The 19,173-nt window shown below is 37.7% G+C and overlaps 1 protein-coding gene across 7 annotated transcripts in view; it reads right to left on the bottom strand.

Annotated features, from left to right (window-relative positions):
• The window catches only part of Gfrl (Glial cell line-derived neurotrophic family receptor-like), a 590,185-nt gene that overhangs the window by 137,622 nt on the left and 433,390 nt on the right, over nt 1–19,173 (bottom strand). For all 7 annotated transcript variants that reach the window (XM_067762822.1, XM_067762821.1, XM_067762823.1 and 4 more), the window contains one exon: nt 9,048–9,218. In XM_067762822.1, the coding sequence (XP_067618923.1) occupies nt 9,048–9,218 (171 nt within the window). The remainder of the gene's footprint in view (nt 1–9,047; nt 9,219–19,173) is intronic.

Genomic DNA, 19,173 nt, shown 5'->3' with positions numbered 1-19,173 from the left:
AAAACTAGTAAAATTTTAGTAACACATTGAGATAGAAGTTTCGTGTCCATTAGAGCCACCATATTGTTGTCATTCTCATTTACCGACTTATTGAATCACTTAAAAAAACTTAGAGGTATCTTCCCAACTAATCCGATTAATTCAAATAAAGCTGCTCAAAGGCAATTAATTTAACGCCTCATTACATATACTCGAGTACGCATACAAAAACCTGCAGCTACTAATTTACCCTGTAGGAAAAAAAACATAATTCTCAATTAGTTATTGAGAGCCTCTTTTAGATCCGAATGGTCACGTTAGAGTCACATGTTTAATATTCATTACTTATTTGTATTTAGTCATTACGACTTCTTATAATTAAACTTGAAATACCAAAAATAAAGGTTATCACTACAGCTGTTGCCACACTATAGCTATTTTGGTTCCAAAATTATAAAAAGCGACAAATACCTTTCAAATGATAAGAAATCAAAAACCAAAACGGTGATACGTAGTATCCATTGATTTTCGCTGTTACTTACACCATGATGTCTCTAATAATTTTTCTTTATTAAACTACGCTTTAAAAAGTAGATTATCTCTCCCACATTGAACTTTGACAAGTATTTCAAGCTAAGGTTTCGCTCAAGAACAGATTGCTCAACCGGCGTAGTTTACAAAGGAGTATTCAAGAGAAAAGTTTTTGCAAAAATTTACAGACCCCACGCATTGGCGATGGCAAGTACCGAAGAGAAATGAATAGAGTTTCTACTGCATATGTCTAGAAACAATATATTCAGGGTCTCATCCATTAGTACAGGGCACTTGCCATTTGGCCCACACGCAGAAAGAATGGGAGTCCCCTGCAACGACAGCTGCGGGAACTATTGTGAGGATGGTTGCACAGATACAGTCGCCCATTTCTTCTGCGACTGACCAACTTCAGTAAACATGAAGTTCCGAACTCAAAGCAGTTTTGTGTTGACCAACCTAGGGGAAGTGTCAAAACATTCCATAAAGGACATCGGTACCCTCGGTTATTTGAGTTAATACACATAGAATACATTCAGGACTTAGTCTTTAGAGAATGTGCGCCAAAATGGTGACTAGCATGCTGCACAGCAACCAACCAATGATTTAATCTTTTATTGAGACTCACTTAGCTCTTCCCAAAATTTTCTTTTTAAAGCGCAACAAAATATGAATCATTTAAGTTGCATAATCTAGGAATGCTTACGACTGAGCATTTCACTCATGATTACTGAATCATGTGATCCATGTGAGAGCAAAAAGCATTTCCCACTGGCCACAAAAACACTTACCAAAGGTAAGTGACTAACTGTTTTGGACCCGATTTTTTTTGATCCCTCGAATATTTAGGTTTGTTGATTTTAGTCACCTCTTACCACAGGCATGCCTACCGCTGGAGTATCATTGCCATACAGTATTTTAACTACTAATATCGCTGCAGAGCTCCCACTAATTCTTAGTGAATTCAAGAAAATCGGTATTCCAGCTGGGAGGAAATATACCGGAAGCTATATCTATGACCGTTGACATGGAATATTATCTCGTGCCCATCGCATGATGTCCTTATTTATAGATGTCCACACATATTCTTGTGCGAACGTTTTAACGGTGGATAGGTCACTAGGATGTGCAAATTTATGTACGCTATAAAATGCTGTGCGTCGAAATGATGAAGGTATGTATGGTCGAAGGTTATTAGTGAAAATACCAGAGGGGTAATTTGCTTGCTTTTGGGTTTATCGTTGACAATTTTAAACTTTTGGTAAGTATAGTTGTTTGGTATCAAATAACAGATCTTTTCATCTGTTAAGATAGCTCGTCGCAGTCGGTTCATTATGAGTGAAGCAATTAAAAAATGGTCTGACAAAAATTGTAAAAGAAGCTTGGCTCAATCCACACGGAGGTATATTGTGCCAAGTTATGATTTTCAAAGACTTTCATAAAACGACCAACAAAAAGGAGCAGCATACCAAACTGAACCATACCTGTTATGCTGAAGCAAGTCGTCTGATAAACGTTGTGCTGCTTTATATGCAAGGGGTGGTGACATGCAACATCATATCTACTTTAGTGATACGGCGTATATATCATCTAATGAACATTCTGTTACTTTTCTTTATATAAGACTATACCGGAAGGTGCGAGTAAGAGGGCTTATTGGATTCATATCAGGTATAGGCATAAATTTCCTTGGATTAATAACAACAACAACACAAGGGGTGTAACGAACATTTATACACGTCGTAACGAATTTAGGGAAATTCCGCTTATTTGCAACCTTCTACTAACGTTGGTATCGCTAAATTGTTGAATAAATAACTCCAATATTCAATAATGCAAAATGGTCTTTGTTAAACTACTTTGAAAATACTTCACAATAACACCTATACTTCGCAACTGATAGCGTCTTAAATCAAACTGATTCTGATTACTCAGCTTTTTCTCCTATTAAACTATCTGCTGTGTCGTTCGCATACTTCTGGGCCTTTCTACTTCTAGAATTTACTACTTGTTTCCCAGCTATAAACCACAGATGCATGTTTATAGCTTCTGCCATATGCGCGTGTATATGTTAGTGATACTTCCACCGATGATTGCATACTTTTGTGAGTATCTCAAATATATGCATGTGTTTGTGCATATCTCTCCGCTTCTTGTATGTACATATGTGTAGACATAATGATTGATTTGTTTATGTAGATACAAGTGACTGTTAGTATCGGCTTAGAGATGATAGTATGCCTTAGTGTTGCTAATATTGGTCACAATATGTATGTGCATGAGGGAACGAATTCCCGATATGAGGGAGGGATACATACGACGAGCATTCTAGAATATGATATGCGAAAAACTAAAAGGCATGTTGAAAATTCATGGCACGGACTTGGCCATAAAGCGTGGGGATTAAGTAAAAGACGGCAGTTACAGAGTGAACTGAAGATGAATTTACATTGGGGTGTACAACTTTGCAATCCCTGGTTTACAACTAACCGTAATTTCTCGCATCTACAACTTGCTCCTGTATAACATCTAGCTTCCTTAAGTCTCGTTTCCATGCAGGGCTCTTTACACACACACTCACATTCACACATTTATATAAATCAACTTTCTTACTTACAAATAAACTGAATTACAACGCACACTCGAGCAACCGAGAGCAGGTCATAATAAATTTTCTTGAAACCCTCTTGTACTTATTTCCCGTTAACTGACAACGATACAAATAACAAGAACAAGAACTAGGCTATGAAAGCCGCAACATACGCATACACATTCAGTACTTATTAAAAGATATTTGTACTCGTCTCTTCGAAAGTTGAAAAGATTTATTATTATTACAAAGTGAAGTAGCGCATTTCAATAATGCGTTGAATTATGCAACAACAAATTTGTAATTTATAATGTGAAAACTCTTGAGGATGCGCCCAATTTGCGGTATTGAGCTGTGATCATGTTTTCTTCATACTTAAGGCTAAGTATGTATCAAAGACAAGATTGACAGCGACATATCTTCACACACAGGAATGCAAGGAAACTGGGTAAAATATTTTTCAAATAATTTCGTGTTTTTTTTTATACCCAATTATACATATTATTCAGGGCACGTAGGTTTGTCTATTTATAAATACGTTATAAGTTTGGTTTAGTTAAAATACCATTTAGAACCATTCTATATTGAGGCGACTTCCATGTTCAGACATCCACAAGGAATATGAAACTATTTTCGCAAACGAGCTCGTCACAGCTACAACAACTACAATAGCAAACTGGGACAGTCGATGCAACGGATTTCTCACATTAAAAGCAACCAACATAGGGTCAAAAAGGACGGGCGATCGAAGCATTACAAGAGCAGCATGGTAAGTCGTTGAAGGCAATCCTGGCTTCGGAGGTTTACAGAAAGGCCCGGGCGGGCATTTGGTTTCCCAGTTCTTTAGGCTGCACAGCCGATGGGATATATAGCAGCTCTAGAAGTAGAAGTACTGTTGTTGTTGTTGTTGTAGTTGTTGTTGTTGTAGCGATAAGGACTCTTCCCGAAGCCATGCAAGCGAATGTAATTTTGATAATTATAACGTTGCCATTAAGATAAGAGGGTAGCTCAATTTTATGATGATGATTATTGTGGCGCAGATTTATTTACAGTATTGTAATGAATTTAGTGCAATTCCCCTTATTTGCAACCATCTACTAACGTCCGAATCATTAAACTGTTGGATAAATAACTCCACTATTCAATAATGCAAAATGGCCTTTAATAAAATACTGCACAATAACACTAATACTTCACCACTTATAGCTTGCCTAATAAAACTGATTCTCGTGCCTCTACTGTTGCTGCCTTTTATACTCTGTGATTTCTCGTTCGCATACTTCTATGCGCTTGCAGAATTTACTTAGTTACTGCTATAAAATTATAACTATATATGCACGTGTATAGCTTCTCATATGCGTGTGTATATGTGAGTGGCACTTGCACAAACCATTGCCTACTTTTGGGAGCATCTCAGATATTTGCATGTGTTTGTGCGTTTTCTCTCCGCTGCTTGTATGGACATATGGGTAGACATAATGATCCATTTGTTGATGTGCATACAAGTCACTGCTTAGCATCGGCTTAGAGATGACAGTACCCCTTAGTGTTGCTAATATTCGTCACAGTATGTTATGCTTGGTTCTTCTCAGCATGATAAACTTTGTTATCTGCATAGTACAGAAATGGTGATTGTGGCGCTCACACATGACGGACCTGCAGATGAAAAGTTATAACCCATTCTTTACTCAAGGGTAGGATAAACATCGTGTCTGTATCCTGTTTGATCTTTGTATCTGCCTATTTTCCATATTTGCGGTCAAATTAGAGTCTTAATATCAAATATCATGTCTGAATATGCTGCAGTAGCAGTTTTTCATCCTTAATATTTCCGGTTTCACAGAAACTTGCGGCTTGAGGAAGGTCCTTAATATTGTGGCGAATTTTAAGAAATTCTTGATTATTTTGCACTTTTTGTTATAGTTAGGATAACTGAACTGTCAAATAAATAACTGAAATATTCAGTATAGCAAAATGTTCGTTATTTAGAAGACTAATATGGTAGTAATACTGCACAGTTAAATTACTCGCGTACTTCACTTATAGAAAGTTAAAATCATGTATTATGACTAGTATTGCGCTGCCTTTATACTCCCAGTTCGCTTCAGTTACCTACTTCTCACAGGATTCAGACCTTTCGCACACAGCCGTCTTGAACTTTGCTTATTTACATCTCGTTTCTTTGTCTCATAGCTGCGTATTTATTTCTCGTTCCCTTCTTCTATGTAGACTTGAATATGCCTGATTAATTTTGCTCTTTATTGTTGTTTATATCTCTGCACCAATATTGCCGTATAATATTGTATATGTAAGTAATATGCTCTGTACATCATTGTGAATGATAACTAAGTGTGATATCTTATCTGTCAAATGCCTGACAGGATGTTCAATATGGCTACTTTTTAGCATTTTGACAGGGTGTTAAATATAGCGGCGCCTATCTTCAGCAGGTGATAGAAAGAGATACAGAATGAGACAGCGATAGTCAAATACAAATCAGGTGACCCAATCACTTTGGAATTTTGACGTCTATGCAGAAGATATTACACTTAGTTATCATTCACAATGCTGTATATCTCTGCATCTCATATTCTCTGTATCTTCTATGTGTAAGTGTGCGGCAGTTTTCGATTTCATCCTCTTACCCTGCTGCAGTTGTCGTCCAGCATTTATTATTAGCGGATAGTGACATATCGAAACTGCCAATACTCGCTAAAAATACTAAAATTAGGGTATTTAAAGTGCCGACAAAAATCATCCGGTCTGAATACTGTAAAATCATTTGTGTTAGTATATACGGATGGAGGGAGGTAAGCCACCACACAGTAATCTGAAATGAATATTTCAAAGCCAATTCTACAGGACTGCCAGTGTCGGTTTTTTAATACCAACACTCCCGTCCAGACCACAAACTTTACTACTAAATCTTCAGGAGCAAGTAGATTTATCTCTCCGTGTTGGAACAAAACCTTAGCGACTGAAGGTCAAATCTCAGTTAGGTTTTTAGGACTTCTTCTCGAGGAGGGACGTTAAGGAGTATAAGGCCTGCCGGTGGACAATTGAAATCTGTGGTTAGGAACTTTAAGAGCCGATTGAGACCACTTGTATATACGAGTAGTTCGAAATTTGTAATGCTACAAAGTTATGTGTTGCGCTTAAAAATTGCTTGTATGCATATTTTTGTATGTAACCCTGGTTTCCGTTAAACGTGAACCTTTAAACATGCAATACGGTTCGTATAAGAAAGAGGCAAGTAAATCCTGCGCATTTTCTTGTGTGGATCTGTATTCGTAAGCATCTGTGTATCTAGCACCTGCCACAAGACAATGCACCAAGCCAAAGGAGCTCCCGTGATTGCAGCCATCCGTGCATCAGTTGAGTAATGTGTTACTCGGGCAATGTCACTGTGTTTTGCCAAAGATTGAGCATCTGTCCTGCACCTGATTTATATTCAAGCACACAACTAGCTTCTGTGCTTCTTTAAGCTGCACTTTGATGAAAGTATTCAGTAGTAGGTAAAGTTAAGTGTTTTGTATGTATTATATATAAAAAAAAATTTTCTCATTGAGGTAGAAACTTAAAACCTTACACTTACATAGATACAATTTAACAGAAGGAATAGAAATGTTCATTAGGTGGCATGTGGTTAGGCATAACACTCATACGAATTTGGATTCTTGCGACTGACTTTTATGAAGTCTTCCGCTAAACTAGAAATTTCAAATTTAATACGTGGCAATTTGGCAAAAATTCTGCTAAATAACAGAACAACATATTTTGAATAAACGTACCAAACGGGAGAATGTTGCCGTTTAGGAGACATTCCATTAAGCTCCAAACCTGAAACCGACCACATAGTTCAGAGCACCGAAACAATGCAAGTAAAGGAGAAAAAAGACATTGTGACCACTTTAAATTGTCATAAGATCAATTGACTATATGACCACTTGAAATGCGCATAAAGTGCGAGCAACTGTCCATCGACCTAAAGCTAAGGTGCACCATCCACAATTTAAGCAGGATATTTTCCTTGGTTATAAGCCTTGTAATACAAGTTGGCCACTATCCTCGTCATCATTCATTAAATGACGCTTAAATACTAAAGCGACTTTGGCCGTTTTGTAACAAGTTACGGCAGCTATCTTTTTTTCATGATGTCTCACACCAATTGGAAGCACCAAGAGAGGTGAAATCTTCATTCATCTGCCTCCCCCAACTCAGTGGAGGTATCTTCCTTCCTTTTCTACCAAAATGAAATACTTTCTTGACCGAAGCGTCTCCATCCATTCGCATAATATGGACTAGCCCCTGCGTTTTTATTCGATGCGCTATTGTCATATCTGCATAAAGCTCATACATACAGCTCATCATTATACTTCCTTTGATAACAACCGTCGGCATCACAGGCAGGACCATAAATCCTCCAGAGAACTTTTCCCTCGAACACTCCAAGAGTCATGTTATCTTCTCTCGACATCATACATGATTTCCAGCCATACATCAGGATAGGTATGATGAGCAATGAGAGGATTTTACTTTTCTATTCCTCATTCAGTCCAAATTAGCACTTATTGTAAAGAAATATTATCCGTTTGATTTCTACGCTAACATTGTTGTTGCTGTTAATGCTGCTTCCCAAATTGATGAATTCTTTCACAGTCTCGAACTTATATCCGTCAACAGTGGCGTGACTGCCAAGGCGGGTATACGTCACTTGTTTTTTAGATGGCATGATGAAGTACCTGCCATCTTGTCCTCTTTTCCCACAAGACCTACTAATTTGCTTCTTTATCTAATCCAGAGAAACCAGAACTCGCAGCGTGTTTGTTCACGCCAATAAAGTCAATACGCCAGCAATTGTACGCTCTCATAATAGCTTAGTTTAGTTTCGCTGCTAGCATTATCTTTTATAACATTTCTTTAAAAAAATTGCGCGAAATTGAGTCTCCTTGTCTGAAATCTCGTTTTGTTTCGAATGGCTAGGAGAGGTCCTCCCTTACGGTTTCTTTGCTCAACCTCATTTGGCAGAGCACAATTAACTTAGGAGTTGATACATGCTCTTTACCAACTCTAAACTCTCGTGTTTGAACAGCTCGGCGGGTATTCCGCCATTATCCTAACTACGTGAATTTGCTCTGGGTGGAATTGTTGAGCATTATCCAGCGCACTACAATAACGCCGTTCCGCCTCACGTTGCTTTCTTCTTACCAATGAGGCTTGGTATGCCTTTTTCGTTAGGTATTTTTTAGAGAAAGTACGACAATCAATAATGTACAATTTATTTTCCAAGATTATATGTTCCCCGATAGCGGTACGTGCTGTATAAGAAATGTCCTTACACTGCTCAGCTGCATCGTTTGAGCCAAGCTTCAGTTGTCTATTTCATGAACAACTTTTCGACGGCTAAGTTTCCTTGTGTAACACCGAGCACCATTTCCGCTGCACAGAGAGGGACTAACGGTGTTTGGATTTTTCATTAGAAGTGGTTTTCACGTAGCAGCTGCCAAGCGCAGCGGCCAAGCCAATCACGGAATTAGTAAGGGATTAGACATTTTTATAGCAGGACGCGGGATTCGAGAGTTACCTTCGTTTGTAGCCGCAACTCATTATGAACAGATGCTCTAAAACTCGGCGCTCGAGGTGATCTCTCTATCTTCAGTTAATCTTGGTGTCAAAATGATTAGTTACTGCATCGCGCACCTAAATTGTCCTCGTTGGCTAGAATGCACGAACTAGTGGGGCCACTACAACGGTAGAACGAGCTCCTATCTAAGATATAGTAGCTAGATAAAGCCAATTGCTCTTTCTATTATTTACACTTGTTAGTATCGCTATCTTTCTTGTTCTTCCAATTCTTATAATCTAGAAACATCCAGCGTGTGACTAAATAAAATATGCTCACCTATGATTTGAAGCCCATGAAAAGCAGTTTCCCTCTTCTACTCACCTTTTTTCAGCACAAATCCGCATGGATGATCAAACAGGAAATCACGAAAATGATTGCAGTCCGGATCCATACCGGGCTCTTTGCAAAGGCAGGTTGGTCGGAAGAATTGGAATGCTTGTAGTGTCCTTAAGGCGGCTTGACATTTTGTCACAGTGACAGTACTGCATGAAACTGAAAGAAGATCAAATACAATGTTAAGAGCATATCATTTATTTTGAACTTAATTTTAAACAATAAAGACTAATACTAAAAAGTTTTATAAATCTAGCAAGAAATCTTCATATCAGTTATCTGGACCCATTTAAACTTAAGAACTCAATTCCTTAAAAGTGTCACATTAAAGCTGTCATAATAAACTCCAATTTGTCTTTGTTCTTTTTAAACAAATGGGTACTTATAAAATAAAGAATGAAGCAACCAAATTGGATATGTCAGAAGTAGATAATTTTTCGTTAAGGACAACATAGCTCAACAATCATAATAACGCATACATACCCAGTAGGAAAATCGTATGTTTAGTGATTTAGGTTTTACGTCTAGGTAGCCTGCACTGTTTTATGAAGGTGTTAAAGTGGACAAACTTGCCACTTCGAGTCCGGTTCACCTCGTCAGTATCCTTGCTGGGCAACAAAATACTCAATTGCAGAGGACGTAATTTATTTTTATTAAGCAACAAGTGTCATTTTTCTCAAGCCCATACTTATTTTTATTATTACAAAACCATAATATTTTTCCCATTATTTCAGCCACAAAATTGTATTTCTTCCAATGGATAACAAAATAATTTATGTGCTATTCATAATTGTATGCTGTCCATATGTAGCCGTGTTTGTGTGGTTTTCTGTTTTTTGCCAGCAACATTTGGAAGCATTTATGGGCTCAGCCATATTCTCATATGGCTATAAGGATAATTTTTTATAGGTGAATATATGAATGTAGGTATTGAAAGGTATTTCAATTGGGTTCAATACAGAGTTGTCTAAAATTTGTACAGAACACAGCATACGTTCAATAGATTCCTCCTGCAATTTGCAGTACCTACAACAGCTATCACTGAACAATGCCCATCATATGATTCCAGTTCACTCCTTTCAATGATAAGAGTAAATTTTTTGTCTAAGGTTATAAGACTTGCACATTATCTTCAAAACTTTTATGATGCTCGCTCTTGGTTGCACGCCATTTCCACTTGGTTCATCATGGACAACTCTTGACTTCTTTTATCGCCGCCCTTCTTAGCTAGCTCTACACTTTTGCACTACTATTTATTCTCATATTAACAGGGACTCTATATGAATGAATGTTTATTCCTATCGTGATTCTTTCCAGTGATGGCTAAGACAGATGAGTTTTGCTGAAATGCTTGTCATGATAGAAATACATCCTCAGGGCCATTGGTGAGGGACGAACTTCGACTAACAAATTTTTTGGAATCCTGTTCTATGGACACCGATCATTTCATGCCAGTACGCAGAGCCAGTGCTCAAGAAAACGCAGGTCGTATTGGTGTAGTAGCCATTCAAGGTAGAGCAGAATACTACATGATCCCGTGCCTGAGCTTCAACAGGGATCTTAGAGCCACAGTAGAGGTGGATGGTGCGGGCCTTATTGAAAAACGATACAGTTTACATCGATGGTACCATATTAACCGAAGGTGTTTAGTCTCATGTAACTTGTAATAACAAAAGTGAATTGGAAAAAACTTGAGGCTCATGAAGAAAATTGGTTGGTTGTTACGGTGAGTATTTTTGATTTCACTTGTGCATAAAACCCACAGATCACGAAATAATAAAAAAAAAAACATTATCCCGTCTCCCTTGATTAATCTCGTTGAGTTAATATATTTGAAAAGCTCGCAAGACGTACATCATTGAATTTTGGGAGGCTTATGAAAAATGATGTTCCAGAAACTACATTCTCTTTATACAGTTCGCTGGACAGTCGCATAATAGGTGCTCTACCGTACCATCTGCTCCTGAAAGACTGCAGCAGCGACAAAAGGTATTAAGTTTCAGCTGCATCCGTGCCGCATGTATCCTTATGGCCAATATCAAGCGGGTACGGAAACTTATATGAATATATCCCTTATATTCATCTTCAGAACTGATAATGGTCGTTCCTCGTTGTATGGTAGCCACATGCCCTTTATAGAACTGCATACGCTTCCACCAATTGATGGTCCAATTAAAGAAAATGTGAATTTGTTGAGTCCCAGTAGGTTCAAGGACCTCCTTCTCTGATGCAAAATCAAGCTCCAAGAAACTTTGAGCGCCTTCGTACACCATTTCGTTGTCTTATATGCCCAGATCCCACATCAGGTAAACGATACGTGGCCCTCAAAGAACAGATCTCGATGGAAACATTTTTCTAGAACTATGCATAAGTGAAGTTATTGACCAATCAGCTAAACTTAACCTAATCAGTTACTTTCTGTCTTTTAGTGACCTAACCAAAAGTTCAGCCTACACATTCTAAGAGCGTTGTGAAGTCACTCATGGCATCATACACATTTACCATTGATCAATGTATCGTTAAATTTTTAAGTCAATACATCGAACAACTCAACTTTTCCATTCCGCCTTACCTGTACAGGTACAAGATTTGCATTAAATTATTATACCGAATTAAATTTTCGAGCCGCCCTTATTATGGCACCCTTTTATTACCTCAGAATGCCATTTATGATGTCGCCATCAAAATGTAATAAAGAGAAAACAAAATACGTAGGCCACAGTAGCAAATTTTTTTATGGTCGAACGCCGCCACCAGCTTTGGGTGTGACCATAATTGTCGGCAACATCTTGCCAATGGCCACTTGCACACATCAACCACAAATGCTACTTCAAGCTTGAGTTCACTTCACTTAAAATATACCAAATGGATTGCAGTTTAATGGCACTAAAATGGGCAGTACTTTACCGATGAAAGTGTTACCTACACAAATATTGTTTCGCGTAAAATTAAAATAACGGTGACAATTTCATTGATCTTTGAGTTATAGAAATTTATTATACTCAGCTGTGCTTGTTATATAACAAATTGTTGATTGCTATTTTTTGGCGTTTAAAGAATAATACCAAAAAGAGGTGAAATTTAAACTCCTTTAGGAAAATAAAGGATCTCCAAAAAAGATCTAAGACGATATTGAGCTCAGAGGAAATAAGAAATAAAGATTTAATCACAAATATGATGTTTTTTTTTGTTTCTGGGCTATTATTTAGTGATAAAGTTGAAGTAACCATGACAGTTGTCAAATAAAATGTGATTTTAAAATGTATGCCTTGATTTCCATTGCTATTTTATACCTTTATATTAAGTCGCTTTCATGTTTTTCCCCTCATTTCCATAGGAATTTTTGACCCCCGGAAAAGTCTTTTTCGGTAACTTCCCATTGAGCTAGATACTTGATACTTATAACATAGTTCAGATCTGAGAGACATTACAATGCAAGTGAAAAAAAATTCGCTAGGTGGCGTACGGATCGAGATATACAGAAAATTCATTTTAAAATGGAAATTTTGGAAGCAACTTTTAACTAACTTATCGGTGATCCAGAGACTTGAAGCTTAGCACATATTTTGCGAGTCGATGGCACTACAATTCGTGGAAAACAAAATGCCGCCAGGTGGCAGACGAATAGAGATAAACGAAAATCCCTGAAATCTTCCGTTTTATTTTTAAGTAACTTCCCGGTGAGCTAGAGACTTGAAACTTGGGCCGTAAGTCAGACCTCGATGAGAATTCAATATTTTATCAAAAAAATTCCGCTAGGTGGCGCATGGATCGAGATATTAGGAAAATTTATTTTAATTTTGGAATCTTTCAATCCATTTTTAACATAGTTTGAGACCTGGTGACAATACAATTTATAGAAAACAAAGTTCCGCTAGGTGGCGTGCTAATTGAGATGGCGGCCACCATGGTGTGATGGTAGGGTGCTCCGCCTACGACACCGTATGCCCTGGGTTCACACCCCGTGCAAAGCAACATCAAAATTTTAGAAATAAGGTTTTTCAATTAGACGAAAATTTTTCTAAGCGGGGTCGCCCCCTTTGGCAGTGTTTGTATCTCAGTGAAAACACATCTGCCTTGCAGATGCCGTTCGAAGTCGGCATAAAACATGTAGGTCCCGTCCGGCCAATTTGTAGGGAAAATCAGGAGGAGCACGACACAAATTGGAAGAGAAGCTCGGCCTTAGATCTCTCCGAAGGTTATCGCACCTTATATTTTTGTTTTTTTTTTTGTATTTAATTGAGATAACTACAAATCCCTGAAAAACGAGGGGAATCTTGCGATCGATTTTTGAGTAACTTGCCGGTGAGCTAGAGACTTGAAACTTTGGCCGTGGGTCAGAAACCGGTGACAATGCAACATTTGATAAAAAAAATACGCTAGGTGACACCCGGATCGAGATAATAAGAAAACAAATTTTAATTTGGGAATCTTTCGATCCATTTTTAACTAACTTCCCGGTTACCTAGAGACTTGAAACTTGGCACTTAGTTAGAGGCCTGGTGGCAATACAACTTGTAGAAAACAAAGTTCCGCTAGGTGGCGCACTATTCAAGATAACTGCAGATCCTTTAAAAATGGGGGGAATCTTGCGATCGATTTTCGAGTAACTTCCCGATGAGCTAGAGCCATGAAACTTGGGCCGTAAGTCAGAACCCGGTGACAATGCAATATTTTATCAAAAGAATTCCGCTAGGTGGCGCATGGATCGAGATATTGATAAAACTAGTTTTAAATTGGGAATCTTACAATCGATTTTTAACTAACTTCCTGGACATCTAGAGACTTGAAACCTGAAATATAGTTTAAAACTCGGTGGCAGTGCAATGTTTGATCAAAAAATTTGAGCGACGTAACGCACAAGTCGAACTATTTAGAAAATTAGGCCATACCATCATGGCTAGTTTCCTGAGAGTTGCAGGCGTTGTAGAATTCCACCTCGTTCAAGACCCAACTCAATGCACGTCTCCCATACTTTTAGGCGTACGCGACTTTCCCCACGATTCTTTTAGACTTTCAGGCGTATGCGAATTTCACCATGATTTTCAGCTGTGCAAATTAAGTACCTGACAAACGAGGTGGAATTCTCTTGTTATGATGGAATTCTGTTGTTTTCGCCAGTGTTGTCCACGAAAATTCCACTAATTATTTTTAATCTTGCTATTTTGTACAAATAAATAAAGATAAGAATTTTCACTTAGGAATTACTTAAATTAGTAATCAAAGTTGCAATTGCCTTTTTGTAGGCAGTACTAAACAATTGAAAATAAAAAGATAATAAAAAAATTTTAAGGACTACCTTTATATAAATGGACCCAAAAATAGAAGGCAATTTTTCCTTTAATACAGACATAGTATTGTTGAATTTTGACTAAAAAACTTTAACAATAGCTCTTGTAAAAGAATTTTGGAATTTAAAATTATAAAGGTAGAGCGCGTGTTTAAATTTTAAATAATCAATTAGTTAATCCCAAATACATGGTTTGCCTTAAATTGAAAGATTGCGCTCCGCCTGTTTAGTCCCGTGGAATTTATGAAATCCATAGATTGTAGAACTCAGAATAAATGATTCAAGGTTCGATTCGAACCAAAAAATGCTAAAAAAGTTTAAATTTCCAACATGTTTTTACACTAAAAAAAATATATTTTCTGCTTAAGAACTTCATAATTTACTCGAAGCAGAAACAAAATTTAAATAAATGTACGCCTATATCTAGGATCTAGGCGGCCGCCGTGGTGTGATGGTAGCGTGCTCCGCCTACCCCAACGAAGATCCTGGGTTCACGCCACGGGCAAAGCTACATCAAAATTTTAGAAACAAGGTTTTTAAATTAGTAGAAAAAAATATTCTAATCGGGGTCGTAATTCGGCAGTGTTTGGCAAGCACTCCGGGTGTATTACTGCAATGAAAAACTCTCCGTAAAAACTCCTCTGCCTTGCAGATACCGTTCGGAGTCAGCATAAAACAAGTTAGTCCCATCCCGCCAATTTGTAGGAAAATTTAAGAGGAGCACGACGCAAATTTGAAGGGAGAAGCTCGGCCCAAAATATCTTCGGAGGTTATCGCGCCTTACATATATTTTTAAATCTAGGAAAAAAGGGCTTTAACCTCCAGATGAAAATTCTGAGAATGCAGTTTTGGAACGCTTGTAAACTGGTAGATATTAATTTCGACCAATATATATAAACTGCACTTTATTATCTTTAGTTGTATTTTTATACTCAGCTGAGCAGAGCTCACAGAGTATATTAACTTTGTTCGCATAACGGTAATCCGTAACGGCATAAACTAGTCGATATAGATATATACTTCTATATATCAAAATGATCTGGGCGAATAACGAAATTTATTTAGCCATATCCGTCCGTCCGTCCGTCTGTCCGTCCATCCGTAAACACGATAGCTTGAGTAAATTTTGAGGTATCTTGATGAAATTTGGTATGTAGGTTCCTGGGCACTGATCTTAAATCGCTATTTAAAATGAACGAAATTGGACTATAACCACGCCCACTTTTTCGATATCGAGAATTACGAAAAATGAAAAAAAAAAAAAAATGCCATAAAAGGGATGAAACATTGTAATTGGATTGGTTTATTGACGCAAAATATAACTTTAGAAAAAACTTTGTAAAATGGGTGTGACACCTTCCATATTAAGTAGAATATTAAAAATGAAAAAGTTCTGCAGGGCGAAATCAAAAGCCCTTGGAATGTTGGCAGGAATACGGTTCGTGGTATTAGATATATAAATAAATTAATGGTACCCGACAGATGATTTTCTGAGTCACCCTGGTACACATTTTGGTCGATATCTCGGAAACCTTTAATTTGATACCCATATCGTACAAACAAATTCTAGAGTCACCCCTGGTCCACCTTTATGGCGATATCTCGAAAAGCCGTCCACCTATAGAACTAAGGCCCACTCCCTTTTAAAATACTCATTCACGCCTTTCATTTGATTCCCATATTGTACAAGCACATTCTAGAGTTACCCCTGGTCCACCTTTATGGCGATATTCCGAAATGGCGTCCACCTATTGAACTAAGGCCTACTCCCTTTTAAAATACTCATTCACGCCTTTCATTTGATTCCCATATTGTACAAACATATTCCACGGTTACCCTAGGTTCCTACATGGTGATGTTACCTTATTTTGTTTCCAAAGCTCTCAGCTGAGTATGTAATGTCGGTTACACCCCAACTTAGCCTTCCTTACTTGTTTAATCATAAAAATGTGTTTTTAGAAATCCTAGAATTTCCTGGCCTAAAAAAAGCTGAATACCGCGATCCCCCAATGCCCAAAACGCCATCGCTAGCTTGTTTATAATATCCCATTGAAGAATCAAATAAAAGAAACTTTTATACAAATTGTTATCGCCAGTTCGTTCTTTGTTTTGCATGCTTTTGCAATTTATTTAATTGCATTACGATTTTGAAAGCGAAACAGAGGCAATTAATTCAATTTTGTAAATGCAACACATTCACTACAGTTTCTCTAACTTTACTGTACGCCCTTCACCCCGCTACCGCCTTAAAATACACATCTCGTTCACAGTAACCAGCTCAACAAAAACATTAATTTATTTGCCACTTTTAACGGTCTATATACAAGCATACATTTCTTCGAGTGGCTATGCACTTGTATACGGATCTAGGTGAAATACGAAATTTTCGGCAACAACAAATCCAGAAGTAGGTAAGTAAAAGCGAAATATTTTAAATTCTCAGTGCATTTTCAAATTAAATCCGATTTAGTGAGTTAATCTTTTTGTTCGGATTGCATTGAGTTGAATTGCTAACAAGTCAAGTCCATCAGCTCATGCAGTACATATAAGAAAGCTTGGTTTTTTGCACGGCACATGCGAAAGGCCGCAGTTGTAACGGTTTAAATCATCATGAAGTGGAAATTCGGACGCTTTTCTCAGTAAGGCGGCATATCTATGTATTTATGTATGTTTGCATGTATGTGTGCAGAGTGTTATATTTGTTTCTGGCGACAATTGGCATTTTATACGCCGTCTTCAGTGCAATTGTCTTACAGCCTACAAACAAGCGCTATATATAGCAGATCGATGCGCATGTTTTTGTATTTATATAAACGCTGCTTTACAATGTCAAAAGCAGCAATGTAGAGGCAAATGATAAAGTGGCTGGTAGAAGAGAAATTCGCAATTATCATAAATAAGGACTGTCACTACATATTCCTTTTTGTATTGTTAGCTCCGCTTTGAAAATCAATACAGAAGTGAATGGACACTTGTGAGATACAAAAAGAAAGGGGAGTTCCACAGTGATTGGCATACATTTTTTTTTACGATTTTTAAGGTAGAAACTAGGGCTGTGAACTGGATCCGGATTTTTCAACTATCCAGATAAACCGGATATTCGAATAACCGGATAGCTTGGCAAAAAATCCGGTTATCCGGATTCAAAAAAGGGGAAATCCAGATATCCGTATGTTCGGATACTGGAATACAAAAGTTGAATATCTGCATATCAGAATTGAAGGAAGCAAACATCCAAAAATTATTCACAAAATATGTTTGTAGATTATTAAATTAACATCAAAAATTAAAAAGCTACAATTTTACAAACAAGTGAAAATAAGAAGAGTGGCATTTGTTTATATTGTGAAAAAACGCTGTTAATTGATCTAAATGCCCACGAAGTTATTGTTATTAATGTTAAATAAACATATATGGTACATCGATATGTTGCTTTCACTGGATATCCAAAAATACGGCTATTAACCGGATCTTCATAAATCCGGATATCAGGATAGTTTCACAAACGAATATTAACCGGATATCCATGCCGTCCGGATTTTATCCATGTCAACGGATATCTGTATGGATATCCGTATATTCGAATATGCGGATAGTCCCAGCCCTAGTAGAAACTATGACTTTTTCTTCAGTTAACCACGTACTTCCCAATATGTAATTGTTTATTTTGGACCTTTATAACTTTCGGGCGCTTAGCTATTTAAGGGGTTTTGGTTACCTAACAAAATGCACCAGTCGCATGTTTGTAGCGCCATTCAGAAATTTAAAGGGCCAATGGGGCTCAAATCGTTGTCTGCATAGCCCCTGCAAAAGACGAGGATCTCCCACCTCTAGTTGCGCTCGGTTAAGAGAACCTTCTGAGCCAGATCATCTAACTTTATACACACAACATAGCCTAGCCAAAGTAGCCAATACGTTTCAATACTTAAATCACCTACAGCTTATGATGATATCCCCTTCCGTAATCGGCTTCTGTAACAGTTAGAAAGTAAATTGTGGTAACCATCAAATTCTCTTTTAACTCGAAAATTACAATAAAAAATATCCATCGCCTTTTAAATAATAAAGTTCTGTCGGACTGGAAGGAATGTGCGAGCGCTTTCTGCTGGCAATTTTTAATACATCCCGCAGGAGACAAGGCTAGACGTCTTGCAAACAGACGGACACGTGTCACCCATTACCATCATTCTCACAAAGGCCTAAGAAGCAGTTAAAGAGGCCAGGCTCTCTAAATCAATAGGCCCGCACGGTATAGCCATGTCAATGCTGAAACACTTTAGCGATCATAAGTTACCAGATGAATGCTTTCAACTTCTTGTTGAAATCCTTTGTCATTCCCGAACAATGGAAAATCGCAATGATAATTCAACTACTAAAGCTAGCAAAGTAGTAAAGACATTGAAAGCCATCCTGCTCCCTTATTTCACTGCCAATCTTCGTCTAGCCACCCATCAATATGGCTTCCGCAAAATGCATAGCACTACAACTAAATGTCATAAATACTCAGATTATGGACTAAATCAGAAAAAACCTTATAATATGATGGCGGTTCAATTTGAGAACGAAACCTCAAAGAAGAATTAAACAGGGGGCACGAGAGGGGTGTTCTATTCCCCCCATAAAGATTTAATATTATTTCCTTCGCCAATGACTACACGATCGTGGCAACGGCCGTCCAATAGACGCACTAGTTACTAGAATAAACAGCTATCTTCCCAGTGATTCTTGTTTCTTTATCTCGCGCGACTTGGCAATGTCATCGACCAAATCTACCGCCACTGTGTTTACGACGTGGAAGGAAAGATAACGCAAATAATGGACATT

This window comes from Eurosta solidaginis, chromosome 1 (genome assembly GCF_040869045.1).
Source record: "Eurosta solidaginis isolate ZX-2024a chromosome 1, ASM4086904v1, whole genome shotgun sequence".
In the NCBI taxonomy this organism is placed as follows: domain Eukaryota; kingdom Metazoa; phylum Arthropoda; class Insecta; order Diptera; family Tephritidae; genus Eurosta; species Eurosta solidaginis.
This window is presented reverse-complemented; position numbering and strand designations above follow the sequence as displayed.